The sequence below is a fragment of the Phyllobates terribilis genome, unplaced genomic scaffold (genome assembly GCF_046119375.1).
Source record: "Phyllobates terribilis strain yellow unplaced genomic scaffold, ASM4611937v1 Scaffold_2__4_contigs__length_985480577, whole genome shotgun sequence".
NCBI classification, from domain to species: domain Eukaryota; kingdom Metazoa; phylum Chordata; class Amphibia; order Anura; family Dendrobatidae; genus Phyllobates; species Phyllobates terribilis.
The window spans coordinates 836481085-836496380 of record NW_027362762.1 but is presented as its reverse complement, the minus strand read 5'-3'; the positions used below and the strand labels follow the sequence as shown (position 1 = coordinate 836496380).

The window sequence follows — 15296 nt, the reverse complement described above, 5'->3', positions numbered from 1 at the left end:
ATTGCTATAGAAAGTTTCATATGACTATTTGCTTGATTTCTTTCATCTACCTACTTGGTGAAAAAACATTAATTCAGACGTTTGTGCACATCGCTCTGAGGTTAGACCTCTAATGCACAGACCGGTCAGGGGTCTCCGAGAGTAACAGCTTCATGTATTTCTATGAGGCTGTCCCTCTCGGGTTGGGAGAGCCACCGCCAAATCTTGGACCGATTTCCACGGACGTCTGAATGAGCCTTTAATCTTTCATGCGTGTATACAACATAGCTAATGTAGAGGGTAACTCCTGACACAAGGATGCTTGATCTATCTTTTCTGTATAAACCTGTTCTCTCAGTAGAAGGTTATATGTCTTAAAGGGGAGGTCCTACCATGGAAAGTGATGACCTATTGTTAGAACATGCCATACCTTACTGATTGATGGGGCTTCAAATTCTAGGACTCCTATCAGTATTGCATTTAATTAGTGTGGCACCCCCTTCGCTGCATCAGAGCCCAAGTCACTTAAAGGCGTTTTCCTGAGTCAGTTATCAAATGGCCATTGACATATATACCATTCTAAACACCATTTCTACAGTATGTTTTTTTGCCATAAAGTCACCACTTACACAATTGGTATTTTGGTCACTTGACCCATTGAGTCTCATTTTCTGCACTACTATATCGAACCGTTTTTGCATTGTGATTTTCTTTTTAGGCATGTGCGAAGAACACCACAACACAGGTGCCATGACGCTGTGTGCCATGTGTGGGAGACCAGACAGAGCTTATGAACGTGCAAAAGTACAAAGCACAAAGCCCTGTATTTCTACAGTATCTACAATATGGGGCTTCAACCCAGAGCCCAAAGATAGAGAACATCTGTGCTATCAATATGCCCTAGTAGAGTAAATGACTGGGGCCTTAAAGTGGTATTCCCATCTCCAAGATCCTATCCCAATATGTAGTAGGTGTAATAATAATAATGTTAGCAAATACCTCCAATTAGAAATGTAGTGCAGTTTTTTAGATTTGCTATCTCTCTTTCCTCATGTGCAGGCATTGCAGGACCTTGGGTATCCATGGTTACGTCCACTGATAAAGTGACAGTTAGTTAGCTAGCTGCTAGTGGTCATAACCGTGGATATCTAAGGTCCTGCAATGCCTGCACATGAGGTAAGTGGCATAGCGAATCAGAAATACTATACTACATTTCTAAATGTAGGTATTTGCTAATATTATTATTATTACACCTACTACATATTGGGATAGGATCTTGGAGATGGGAATACCCCTTTAAGTAGACAACCTCCTTAGTATACAGTATGGGAGTACTTTAATGAAATCTGAATTGAATAGACATTCAGAAATACATCCAGTATATTAGACTGTATATTATTATTTCCCATATAACATAATAATAATAAAAAGAAAAACAAATTGTTCTGGCATCATGCATTTCATAATCACTGGCGCATTATTCCGAAATTATTATTCTTACCTTTCTTTGTTGGGACATATCTCTGGGGAACTGGGATTTGACGATGTTTCGGATTTTACATCCTGTGATGAGTGGCCACAATCTGGAGTTTTTTGCACAGCAGACATGCTGTCGCTGTCAATAAGAAATAAATAATTACTACAACTAAAAGCAGCAAATGATCAATTGTGAAAGTGAATGTAGGCAATTAAACTCTTGCTGAATATAAAAAACATAAACTTTAGATAAAAAGATAGTGTTTTTATGTTAACAATATACCTAAAAAGGTGAAGAACTTTGCAGATGTATGCTTTATTCGTTTTGATCCTTAAAGCAGCATTCACTATTTTGTCAGTTGGAAACAGTCAATGAACTTGTTGATATCAAAACTTAGCGTAGTGAAGTCTCTATAATGCAATTTTTGTTTTGAAACCTAATTCTTAGCGCAACTCTTTGATAATATGAGAAGACCCCTTGAATGTGTGCAAATAGCAACCTTTAGGCCTAATCAATCATTGTAAATCTTGACAGATTACTGCCGACAAGGTGAATAGACAGTGGTGGGCAGGAATAGCCAGAGGTCTTGAATACCAAGGACTACTTAGCAGGACCTTATGAATGAGAGAACTAACAGTGCTGCAGCAGATATAACTGCAAGTTTATCAAATCTTCAGCTATAAGCCCACCAACTGAGACACCTATGGAGCGTGCTCGTTTAACCCTTTCACCGAGCTTGCCCGGGTGCTTACCGAGTATCTTCTGCGTGCTCGTGTATTATGTTCGAGTCCCTGCGTCTGCATGATTTACAGCTGTAAGACAGCCAGAACACATGCAGGGATTGCTTGTTTGTTAGGGAATCCTCATATGTGTTGAGGCTGTCTTACAGCTCTAAATCATGTAGACACAGGGACTCGAACATAATAAACGAGCACTCCGAAAATATTTGGTAAGCACCCGGGCATGCTCGGTGAAAGGGTTAAACGAGCAGGCTCGCTCATCACTAGTCTCTACTAGTGATGAGTGAGTATGTTCTGTTAACCCTTTCGGCGAGCATGCTCGGGTGTTTCCCGAGTATCTTCAGCGTGCTCGGTGTTATGTTTGTGTCACGCTGTGTCCATGATCTGCGACCGTTTGACAGCTTTAATGCATGTGAGGAATGCCTGTTTCTCAAGAAACACCCGAGCATGCTCATAAATCTTGAGTAACGAGCATGCTTACTCATCACTAGTCTCTACGAGTGTTGAGCGAATTTGTTCGGAATTTCAAATTCGAGTTCGTGTTCGTGGTTCCAGCTTGTTCACGCAAAAAAATCGGCTCCGCCCATGAACATCCCTGATTTGCCACGCTGTCACGCAGATAACATCTCTACCCCTACTTAATGCTGCTCTAAGATAGAGTAGCAAAAACTGGTGATGGATTCTCTTTAAGACAGTCCCATAATATGGTCATGATATATACCTATCAATGTGATAAGAAGCATAAGAATAGTAAATGAGTGAATTGTACAAGTTGTGCTTTCAGTTTACATTATGCACTGTTTGGAACAGATCTGAGAACTTTGGTTTATCTATCTTCTATGTGGCGGGTGCTATCATTAGAAAACTCATCATGGTTCACAGCTTTATCCCAGTATTTCGAAAGTCAGCATCATTTTTGCCTGTATAATTTGGAACATTCACTTTCTTCTTGTAAATAACTCACCATAGGCAGCTGATTGCCACCGCAGCTTAACCTTTTAGAAAGGAGATGGAAAATCTATTTTTTTCATAGAAGATAAAATTGCACAGCTCTTACTATTTACTAGTGGAAACAGGTTTACCCTGCACTCTTGCCACTAGTAATTTCCTAGTAATAGGAAGTATTTACACACATTTACTGTTATTTTAATTCAGGAAGTAATGGTCATAAAGGTCATCAATAGATACTTTCTAAGGCCACGGCCCCACTATCAGTATTTCGTCAGTATTCAGTCAGTATTTTTTCTCAGGAGTGGGAGCCCAAATCAGGTGAGGAACAATAATAGAAAAGGTATAATAGAAACAAGTCACCAATTCTGCATTTATCACCCACTCCTGGTTTTGTCTCCCACTCCTGAGAAAAAATACTGACCGAATACTGATAGTGGGGCCGTGGCCTAATAGAAACATACAAATTCATATGTTTATTTGCTTGGAACAACTTTCAAGCTATAGGAAACTACTTGAATTATTACAGATCAATTATAGACCCAGTATGTTGACCTGCCAAAGTGAGTTCAAGCCAGCTAAATGGCACCATAAAGTATTAAACAAGAGACCAGAAGATGATTATCTTACTAAGGATTTGGAAAACAAATGGTAATTGTATCCCATGAACCCACCCGGCTGGATCACAGACGGTCTGACTGCTGGAACCCCTGCTGATTGCTAGAACCCCAGACCCCTCCCCCCTTAATTCTAACCTAGTGTGGAAACATTTTACATCAGTATTCTGGCATAAAAAACTTTGAAAAGTTGCATAATTTTAGTGCCACTGATGGCTGCGATAAAATTCTACAACTTTATTATACAACCGACAAAGTGGGCAGAGCTGGGGTGGGACGGGATTGTGGCAACCGCCGCTGGTCAAATTCATAATGAATTGGTCCGAGCGTTGTCTATGTGAGTTCAGTTTTTACATGGATAGCATGTGACCAAGGTACGTTCGTGTGAAAATAACCTTGGGGAAACAAAAATTTGAGACATTTAAATGATGCTTTTGCCAGTTAGGAAACCATAACAGCCGCAGACTATTTAGTATAATACATTAATAGGAACCTCATGAGCTTTGTAAAAGTTATCCTGTTTAAAGAAATTGTGAAATATAACATTTATAAATGTCAAATAAAATAGCAATGCTGCGAGTACACAAAGGATCAGGCTGATGGCGATTCCATATGTGATCAGTAGAAGGATGCATGTAGAGAGGACCTGCAGCGAGGGACAGCTCCAGAGATTCAGAAATCTCTTTTCTTCATGCCTTTTGCAAACGATAACCTTATATAAGTTGTGTAACATGTGGATAGCACACCCCGGTGCTGAACTGTAAGACGTTTCAATAATGCAAGACAAAGTTTACCATCTTGCCCGAGTTTCAGACTGTATTTCAGCTCCGGTGTGCAATCGAGGGAAGAGACCAGACCTTCTTTTTATTGGGCTCTTTGATTGTGTCTTTGTCACCACAGCAGGAGGCTATGAAAACATTTAAAAAAAAAAACAAAGCAAATCATTATTTTTTATTGTTTCTAAAAAGAAAAATGAAGAAACTTCGCTAACTGCAGTTCTTTGTATTTCCAAAGTCTCAAACTACTAACAAACCCAGTATGTAGTCCGAGCCTGCAGTCCTGTCTTGCTCCCTTTTATCTGTAACCTGCTTCATGCTAACCTACAAATAGAAAAAAGGGCAGATTCTTGTCCAATATGGACAGATTCTAGGTCACTGCTTTACTTGCTAAATCTTTTCCCAGTTTGGATCAACAAAAATTGCTCTCAATTCCCAGTTTGCTCTCGCATTTTTTGAGAGCGGTCACATGTTTAATTGCTTCTTTTGGAAGAAGACAGCTGTCCCTCTCACTTCCACTTCTGATGTGTGTTGGAGACATCCGATCTATGGAGTATTACATATTCATACCTTTTCCTATAAAGTATTATTTATCAATGAAGGATGATCTCCATAAAGCGAATCCATACCTCGAGAAATGCAATTTATCTGCAGACACAGGGGTAATGTGCAGGCAAACACCATGTAAACCCCATGAAGCCGGCTTACTGGAGCAGCTACTACAGGGAGAAAATCAAGTTTTATTTTCGCTGTAGCTGCACATTTCCAGTCATCGGCACAATGCAGGGAGTGGTAACAGTCATCAGTCACTACACAGTGATCGGTGGCTGTAATCACTCCCCGGCACTTTGATTGACAGCCTACTCTGCACACATGTGCTGCACAGGTACGCTGCAGAGCAGGTTGTTAATCAGTGTACTGGAAAGTGATTACAGAGCGCTCACCGTGTAGTAATAAATTACAGCATCGCCCCGATGACTGGAAGCATGCGGCTGCAGGGAGAATAACATTTTTCTCCCTGTAGCCACTACCCAAGATTTAAATACTATTTATCTGCAGATTATCCCTATATCTACAAGTAAGTAGCGTTTCTCGGGTTAACAGGTTCCCTTTAAGAAGAGAAAGTCCACCCCCAAAAATGATCATATTCTGGAAAGAGAAGATACTGTTAAACATTTACAGTGCTTACGGAGAATGTGGTTTTGGTCATTTCAGCAGTTGTGTGCACAATTCCTCCGCTCAGGCTCCCAGATATGCCCCCGGACTGATGCTTTTTCTGACTTCCCACCATAGTTTCCATGGAATGACTGCGTACCCGGATAGCTCTCTTAGACAAAGAAAAGACACAGGAAAACAAATAAGACTTTACTATGCGCTGCCCATAAAGCCACCAGAGAATGTTTGCCATCAGATAAGCGCCATTGTTTACGGCATAAAGAATAATCCCAACATATATTACCAGTTGAACTTGACCTTGTCCTCAAACATACTTTCATCTGATACATTTATATTCTTTGCTAGTTTTCCTTTGATGTGTTATCTCTTCTATTTTTCATCGCTACTCTAGTAGAAACCATATTTTCCAAGCATATTGTCTGACTGCGGCCTTTCAAGATGAAATGCAGAAGATTATGTATAATAGGGCTCTGGAGAAAATGTCACGCTTTGACAGCCGGTACCTTATGGTCAGTACTATACCAATATTATTACACTTAAAGGCAATGGACATAAGAAAGGTAAAGATAAAGGTCAACTTTTTTTTGCTGTGTCTTGTAAGAAACTGCTTCATTATCAAAGAATATGCATATTAGACTACATAAGAGAGGAACAAGAAATATTGGAGAACAATTGCAATCAACTGGGAAACAAAATATACTGCAGAGCAGCCAATAGAAATAGTCTATAGGGCAGAAAGTCATTTCTATTAGCGGGTCTGCAATGAATAGCCAATCACTAAGCACAGAACATTATATTTTTAGTCTAAAGTTAGATTTATCAAAATGCCTGTTCCAAGACTTTTAAAGACTGTTTGCCTTACTAATATTGTGATGTTTTACCAATTATTTTTCACAAATTGCTTCCTCATTAAATTTCACTGAATAATTTTTACGTTGTAAATACATAGATAAATAGATACAGTAGACAGATAGAAATACAGAGAGATAGATAGATAAATAGATGCCTTATAGAGGTTAGATTAAAAGTAAGGAAAGTAAAAAAAAAATCCAAAAATAAACCTCAACTACATGAACAGTACAAAACTCAAAAATGATAGTGTTGGCCTCCTATAAAATAATCTGGGTGGAAAGGTGAAAGAGGATGTGGAAAAGGCCAATCTACTGAACCCTTTTTCTCTAAAGTATTTACATAAGAAAATTACATGACTAGAGATACCATAAATGCTCCATTAACCCAGCAGGAAGTGCGGTGTTGCAATTAAAAGACAAGTCACCGGACCCAGATGGCATATACCCCTGAGTACTGCAGAAATGAATTACTTTGACAGACAGACCACTATTTCTAATATTCTAATTATTCTAATATTCAAGAATTCCACAATTACAGGGTCTGTACCACAGAACTGGCACATAGCAAATGTAGTGCCAATATTCAAAAAGGGGACACAATCTGAGGCTGAAAATTATAATCCGGTAAATTTAAACTGTACTGTGGGCAAAATCTTTTAAGGTTTTCTAAGAGACTATAGGGTTTATGAGAGATGTGTCGTGTCAAACTAATCTGAACAGCAACTAAGATGAGGTAAGTTCCAGACTGGACCAGGGTAATGCTCTGATGCTCTCTATCTTGCCTTTCAAAGGTGTTTGATACAGTGAAACAAAAAAAGTTAGGACATAAAATGAGCGCAATGGGACTATGGGAAAATATGTGTAATTGGGTTAACAAATTGCTCAGTGATAGGAAAAGGAGGGTGGTTATTAATGGAACACACTCTGATTTGGTCACAGATAACAGTGAGGTACCACAGGGTCACTATTGGGCCCTCTTCTTAACATATTTATTAATGAACTTGTAGAGGGCATACAGAATAGAATTACATTATTTTCAGATGATACTAAACTCCGCAGGGTAATCAACACAAAGGAGGATCATTTAACATTACAGAGGAATTTATGTAAGCTGGAGGCTTGGGCGGAGAAATGAAAATTGAAGTTCAATGTAGATAAATGCAAGGTCATGCACTTGTCCAGAGGAAATAAAATATATAATTATGTACAAAATGATAAAACTGTCATTAAAAAAGACTTGGGTGTATGGATGAACAGCAAACTCAATAATAGTGACTAGTGTTGAGCGAGTATGTTCTGTCAGAGTGTGCTCGGGCCGAGCTCTGAGTATTTACAGCTGCTCGGTGATATGGTTGAATCGCTCCCGTGTGCATGATTTGCAACTGTTTGATAGCTTTATTACATATGAGGAATGTGTAAGAAATAGATATTCCTCACATGTATTAAAACTGTCAAACAGTCGCAAATCATGCACACGGGAGCGATTCAAACATATCACCGAGCAGCTGTAAATACTTGGAGCTCGGCCCGAGCATACTCGCCGAAAGGGTTAACAGAACATACTCGCTCAACACTAATAGTGACAAGTGCCAGGCAGCTACTGCCAAGGCTAATAAAAAAATGGGATGCATTAAAAGCATAGTTTTGCCTGTATACAAGTCACTAGTGCAGCCACACTTAGAAGACAGTGTACAATTTTATGTATAAGGAAGACATACTGTACGTGAACTAGAACAAGTGCAGAGAAAGGTGACCAAGATTATAAAGGGAATGGGTAGGTGAACTGAATTGCCAAGACAGGTTACCAAACCTGAGGTTATTCAGTTTGAAAAAGGGGCGATCTTATTACACAGTACAAATCTATGAAGAGACAGTACAGAGACCTATCTGAAGATCTTTTTACACCTAGGCCTGAAGTGATGACAAGGAAGCATTCTCTATGTCTAGAGGAAAGAAGGTTTAATCATAATCACAGACAGTGATTCTTTACTGTAAGAGCAGGGATATTATAGAAATCATTGCCACATGATGATATAATTGTGGATTCACTTCAAAATTTCAAGGTGGGCCTGGATGCCTTTCTTGAAAAATATATTACAGGTAATAGGTAATAAATTCTGTAATGAGACATTGATCCAGGGAACTAGTCTGATTGCCAGATGTGGAGTCGGGAAGGATTTTTTCCCCTATTATGGGACAATTAGCATCTGCCTCATGGGGTTTTTGCTTTCCTCTGAATTAATGTTAGATTATAGATTGATCTTGATCTTGATGACCTTATGTCTACCTTCATTCGTAAAAACTATTAAATGGAATCACAGTGTTCCTTTTACTAACATACTGGCAGCTAAAAAAAATCTTACTTCACCAAAAAAAACACATCATCTGCGCTATCTTTTTCAATGAAATGATGCAGAATCTATTGGAAACCCAATGGATCTCATTATAGTTAATAGCACCTGTTGAGAAGTATTTGTATCTGTCATGGATATCTGTGATGGATACGTTTCCTGCATGATTTCCATTTTTCTGTTCTCGTTACATAGCTGAAAAATTGAATTTGCTGGTCTGGTGTGAACTGAGGCTAAATTCAGGTCTAGGCAGGTTCTTATTTGAGAAATTCATACAATAGTATACATTCTTGGAAACCCTTTGTTGAAAAACATCAATACCTGACAAATTGTTACGCTGTATTATTGGGAACTTTTCAACAGATATATGCCTCCTGAACCACAGGCAGCATGAATTAGAGACTGGCTGCACAATTTTACTCTAGTGTTTCAGACACAGCATATCTTGGAAAGCTGACTGGGGTCTCTGTGTCTCGGCTGACTAGTTTGATGTGTGGCGCCCTGAGGGTTCAGTCGCCACAGAGGTACTGCATCTCACCCAGAGGTGTGGCATCTCCTTCTCTCAGGTAAGGATGGAGTACTGCCTGGGAGGCCAACACCCGCATTCAACACTACACTACTCCAGGCCGGCTGGAAGGGCATTATGCACTTCTTCTGCTGCCCTGTCCCTGGCTGGAGTGGGGGGAACCAGTAGTGGGTGTGGGTGGAGGACGTAGAACAGGGGAGCACTTAGAGAATAGATATATATAGGAAGCCATCTTAGAGTAGTTAGTGCAGTGCAGTAAGTAAGTGGCAGCAGGAGGAGAGGGGAGCAGAGTCTCTTCAGGAGCTCTGCTCCAGAGTGGGGCCTAGTGAGAGAGGCCCAGGAGAGGAGTGGGAGCAAGGGAGGAATGCTCCGGGAACAGAAGGGATCCCAGGGGGTACGGTGAGTGCAGGACGGCACCCGTACGCCCAAATCTGCCAGGCGTCAGAGGGATCAGGCCGCAGGAAGGGAACCGGTCCCTGTACCAGCCGTGTTACTCCAGGTCTCGGCTGGAAAACCGGAGGCTTCTGCAATTCCATGGTGCAGTTGCCACAGCCTCACCCTAGTCACCGTGAAGGGCACCAAGTAAGTCCGGGAACTCCAGGTTGCCCAGAGGGATCTTAGAGTACCCGATCGGGACTGTGTGTGGGGAGCACAGGGTAGGAGGGAGAAGACCCAGCAAGGGAAGTCGGCCAAGGAAGGAACATAAAGAAAGGGGGTCCGGTTAAGTGCTTCTAATATACCTGAAGGAGTGCTGAACCCCTGCCTGGCAAACGCAGTGCGACGCGGGAGTCTGACACCTGGACAGTGTACCCGAGGAACCTAAAAAGAACTGTGAGTAAACTCGGATGACAGCACTCCACTGTCTCTGTCACCACGCTACCGCGCCTGCACTACAACGCCCAGCATTACCATCTGCAACTACACTGCCCTGGAGATGTGCTCTGCCTGTGGAGAGCCGCACCAACCCAGCTGCCTTAACATCTGCTCCAGAGGCCTGCCGCAGCCCCGGTACCCATTACCGGGAACCACAGGTGGTGTCGTGAGACAAACTGTTAACAAACCCCTTTTAAAGAGTGACTCCAGGGTACGGGCCCGGGAGCCGACTGCCATGACATCCCACAGAAGGTCAAGGCCCGGGTACTGAATCTCCCCCAATATCTCCCCCTGGGTGAGTCAGATGCAGCCCATGGCCAGCTTTGCCTTGCCCCGCACCAGTTTTGTACATATGAAGAGACCTTAGATTTTATTCCATAGCTTCCCGTGCAACACTCTTCAGTCCTCTGCTCTCTTGGGGCAACTCTCCAATGTACTACCTAATACTCCAAGTAAAAAGTTCCAAGATACCAGGTATCTTCCTCAATAAACTTCTTTATCAATTACAGCACATACAAAATCCGCCGTGTATGGCCTTTATCAAACCATATGTTACCCTTGTCTTTATATGGATTTCATAAGGTCATTTGTGGCTGAAAATTGCAGATTTCTAATGTGTTGTAATTAATAAAGAAGTTTATTGAGGATGATACCAGGTGTCTTGACATTTTTACATAAAAAGAGATCTTTTAGTTATGGGGATCAGGGCAAGAAGAAGCTGGCCAAGGAGTTGCCTTGGATTAGTCATCTGAGACCAAAGTATATTTTATCTGAAATGCCGCAGTGTTTCAGAGTAAAGGTTACCTGGCTACAATCCATAACCAGCGTATAATTCATGCTGCCTGTGGTTCGTGCAGCATGAATCTGATAACAGACTACCCAACATGCCAAAGGCGTTTTTCACCTCTCAGCTATGAACGGGACTCAGTCTGTAACCATTTTATTTCTTTGCATGAATTTTGTTACCGATGGCAGATAGAGATTTTTAAAGTCTCTCCAAGGGTAGAAAGTTGCAGAATTTCATTATAAAATGATTACATTTCATTTATAAAAAAAAAACCTAAAAAATAAAATAAGGAACATTTCTGCATCCGCAGGTACCTATTAGTGAGTGTGCAAGACAATGAAAGATAAGAATAAAGAGGAGGCTTAAGATTTTTCTTTTTTCTAAAACTATGGAGAGTGCCTGTGCGTGTACAATCCCTTCTCTTCTCTAAAACTATGGAGAGTGCCTGTGTGCATACAATCCATTCTCTTCTCTAAAACTATGGAAAGTGCCTGTGCACATACAATCCCTTTTCTTCTCTAAAACTATGGAAAGTGCCTATGCGCATACAATCCCTTCTCTTCTCTAAAACTATGGAAAAGGCCTGTGCGCATACAATCCCTTCTCTTCTCTCAAACTATGGAGAGTGCCTGTGCGCATACAATCCCTTCTCTTCTCTAAAACTATGGAAAGTGCCTGTGCGCATACAATCCCTTTTCTTCTCTAAAACTATGGAAAGTGCCTGTGCACATACAATCCCTTCTCTTCTCTAAAACTATGGAAAGGGCCTGTGCGCATACAATCCCTTCTCTTCTCTCAAACTATGGAGAGTGCCTGTGTGCATACAATCCCTTCTCTTCTCTAAAACTATGGCGAGTGCTTGTGCGCATACAAAACCTTCTCTTCTCTAAAACTATGGCGAGTGCCTGTGCGCAAATAATCACTTCTCTTCTCTAAAACTATGGAGAGTGCCTGTGTGCATACAATCCCTTCTCTTCTCTAAAAGTATGGAGAGTGCTTGTGCGCATACAAACCCTTCTCTTCTCTAAAACTATGGCGAGTGCCTGTGCGCTTATAATCACTTCTCTTCCTTCTCGTAAACGCTCACTAATGGGTACTGAGGGACATAGGACCCAGGTTCTTGTGATTTGTGGAGTCTGAACAGCTGGACCCCTTGTGGTTAAATATATATTATATATCCTATCATATGGGATAAGAGTTGTACCATGGAAAACCCCTTTAACATCTGTACTCCCAACAGCTATACTACTGATGCATATTGCAGTCAGACAAAACAATAATGTGAATGAAAAAGCTGTGTATGTATTGAAGTAGGCTCAATGCTCATTAGCAAACTAAGGGCACATTTTTGTAGTTTAGTGAGCGACATATTGTGATTAAACTCACTATTTGTCTCAAATGAGAATGTAATTGGAAGTGGCCTTACAAGGCGGACTGAACTCCCAAGCAATTATGGAGCATCTAGCATGTTATTACAAGTCACACACCTCACCAGACGGCCATGCCAGCCATTATCTTCCAAAGTGGTACAGTTACCAGGGGTCTAAATGCTGATCAAACCCAGAGCTGCGTTTTGAAGTTTAAATGCTGCTAAATTCAGAGCAGAACTCTTTAATTAACCATCCTGCAGCTGTTTGTAGCCACTCGAAATGTCAGTTCTGGCAGTTATCCCGGTATTCGTACATGCCATCTGGTCATGGGATGTCAATTAGAAATTAGAAGAAGACCAATATATGTATAAATATATATATATATATATATATATATATATATATATATATATATAATGTGTGCATATGTTTGATGGGAAATATTACTTATTTTCAAGGAATGCTCCATTTAATAAGAAATATTTGTGTTCTTCTAAGTATTCTAAAGGGCCACCCGTAATTGGAAACTAAATCACATGCCAGTTAATTTAACCCCTTCCCGACCCGTGTCACACCGTTTGTGACATGGAAAACAGTTCGTTCCCGACCCATGTCACAGCGTCTGTGACATGGAGGGAAAGACCCCCTGCAGCGCCTGCGAGCGGGGTCGCTCAGGTGTCACAGTTGCTACTGCAACTGGACATCCTGAAGTCGACCCCCCGGGGGGTGGATTAACCCCCCCGTGCCTGGGACCCCTCCGATTGGCTGTTTCATTTTCACTTTTAATGAAACTGCCAATCGGTATGAATTAAATATTTCACCAATGAAAATTGGTGTAATATTTAAATCTGGGCATGGCCTGATGCTTACAGCATCAGCCATTGGCTGGGGGGAGTGTCACCTCTGTCCCCCCCTCCCCCCAGATCTGATTGGGGGGCTAGCGTCACATGGATACTAGCCCCAATCAGATGTGGAGGGAGTTTTTAATGATGGCCGCAACTGCCCGTCCATGGATCGGGTGCCGGCCGTTGTGGACCCTCTGCTGCTGCCTCCTGTGGACCCTCTGCTGCTGCCCCCCCGTGGACCCTCTGCAGCTGCCCCCCCGTGGATCGCCTGCTGCCGCCGCTGATCGCCTGCTGCCGCCGCTGATCTGCATCAGGTAGTATTGCCCCCGCTCCCCCCCGACTCCCCCTCCACTCCACCCTGCCCCCCCCTCCACCCCCGACCCCCCCTCCACTTTCATACCTGCACCCCGACCTCCGCTCCCTCTGCTCCCTCTCCCACGTCTTCATCCACCGGCTGCTGCTCTCCTTCTGACAGCCGGTGGACTGTGATCACAGCAGCAGCAGGCTCAGTGTAAATGCCCTGCTCCTGTGATCAAACCCACCATCCCCCAGTCCCAGTGATATCACCCCCCACCTCCCAATAATCACCCCTCCCCCAGTGTTCACCCCCCCTGTCCCCAGTGTTCACCCCCCTGTCCCCAGTGTTCACCCCCCCTGTCCCCAGTGTTCACCCCCCTGTCCCCAGTGTTCACCCCCCCTGACCCCAGTGTTCACCCCCCCAGTGTTCACCCCCCCTGTCCCCAGTGTTCACCCCCCCTGTCTCCAGTGTTCACTCCCCATCCCCAGTGTGCACCCCCCCATCCCAGTGATCATCCCCCCCCCCCGCAAACCCAGTGATCACCCCCCTTGCTGCTGCCGGCTCCTGCCCCAGTGATCACCCCCCTTGCTGCTGCCGGCTCCTGCCCCAGTGATCACCCCCCTTGCTGCTGCCGGCTCCTGCCCCAGTGATCACCCCCCTTGCTACTGCCGGCTCCTGCCCCAGTGATCACCCCCCTTGCTGCAGCTGCTGGCTCCTCCATCTCTTCAGCCCCCCCCCTACGCCTGACAGCCCCATACGCCTGACAGCCCCCGTACACCTGACAGCCCCCCTACGCCTGACAGCCCCCCTACGCCTGACAGCCCCCTACGCCTGACAGCCCCCACACGTGACTGCAGAAGGTTACACCAAGCACACACACACACACACGTACACTCACACTATAATAAAGTTTCGATTTTTTTTTTTTTTTTTTTTTTTTTTTTACACACGCACACAGCACACAAAATGTCCCGCCCGTCCCACTCATCCCAGTCTAGGGCGTACTCAGCTTAGTAGGCTATGTCAGGTTGGTGTGTGTGTTGTAGTGTGTGTGTGTGTGTGTGGTGTATACACTACAATATACCACACCGCACACCAACCTGACATACACTACACAATGGTGTCCACTAACAAATTGGAACCATGTTGCGTTTGGAGAGTCCCTGTGTGCCCAAACATTGGAGCTCCCCAACAAGTGACCCCATTTTGGAAACTAGACCCCCCAAGGCACCTATCTAGATGCATAGTGAGCACTTGAAACCCCCAGGTGCTTCACAAATTGATTCATAAAAATGAAAAAGTGGAAAAAAAAACACTTTTTTATTTTTACGGATTAATTTGTGAAGGACCTGGGGGTTCCAAGTGCTCACTATGCATCTAGATAGGTGCCTTGGGGGGTCTAGTTTCCAAAATGGGGTCACTTGTGGGGGAGCTCCAATGTTTGGCCACACAGCGGCTCTCCAAACGCAACATGGTGTCTTCTAACAATTTGAGCCGACAATTTGTTAGCGGACACCATGTTGCTTTTGGAGAGCCGCTGTGTGCCCAAACATTGGAGCTCCCCAACAAGTGACCCCATTTTGGAAACTAGACCCCCCAAGGCACCTATCTAGATGCATAGTGAGCACTTGGAACCCCCAGGTGCTTCACAAATTGATTCATAAAAATGAAAAAGTGGAAAA

General features: G+C 43.1%; 1 protein-coding gene across 11 annotated transcripts in view; it reads right to left on the bottom strand.

Moving 5' to 3' along the window:
• The window catches only part of RAP1GAP2 (RAP1 GTPase activating protein 2), a 1112678-nt gene that overhangs the window by 34003 nt on the left and 1063379 nt on the right, over window positions 1-15296 (bottom strand). For 9 of the 11 annotated variants that reach the window (XR_012298693.1, XM_073667801.1, XM_073667807.1 and 6 more), the window contains 3 exons: window positions 5718-5864; window positions 4556-4668; window positions 1481-1594 (listed from right to left, as the gene is read on the bottom strand). Coding sequence is in view for 10 of the 11 variants with exons in the window: in XM_073667801.1 (XP_073523902.1) it covers window positions 1481-1594; window positions 4556-4668; window positions 5718-5864 (374 nt within the window). In the remaining variant the exon portion in view is untranslated. The remainder of the gene's footprint in view (window positions 1-1480; window positions 1595-4555; window positions 4669-5717; window positions 5865-15296) is intronic. The other 2 variants (XM_073667802.1, XM_073667805.1) reach the window with 1 other exon arrangement.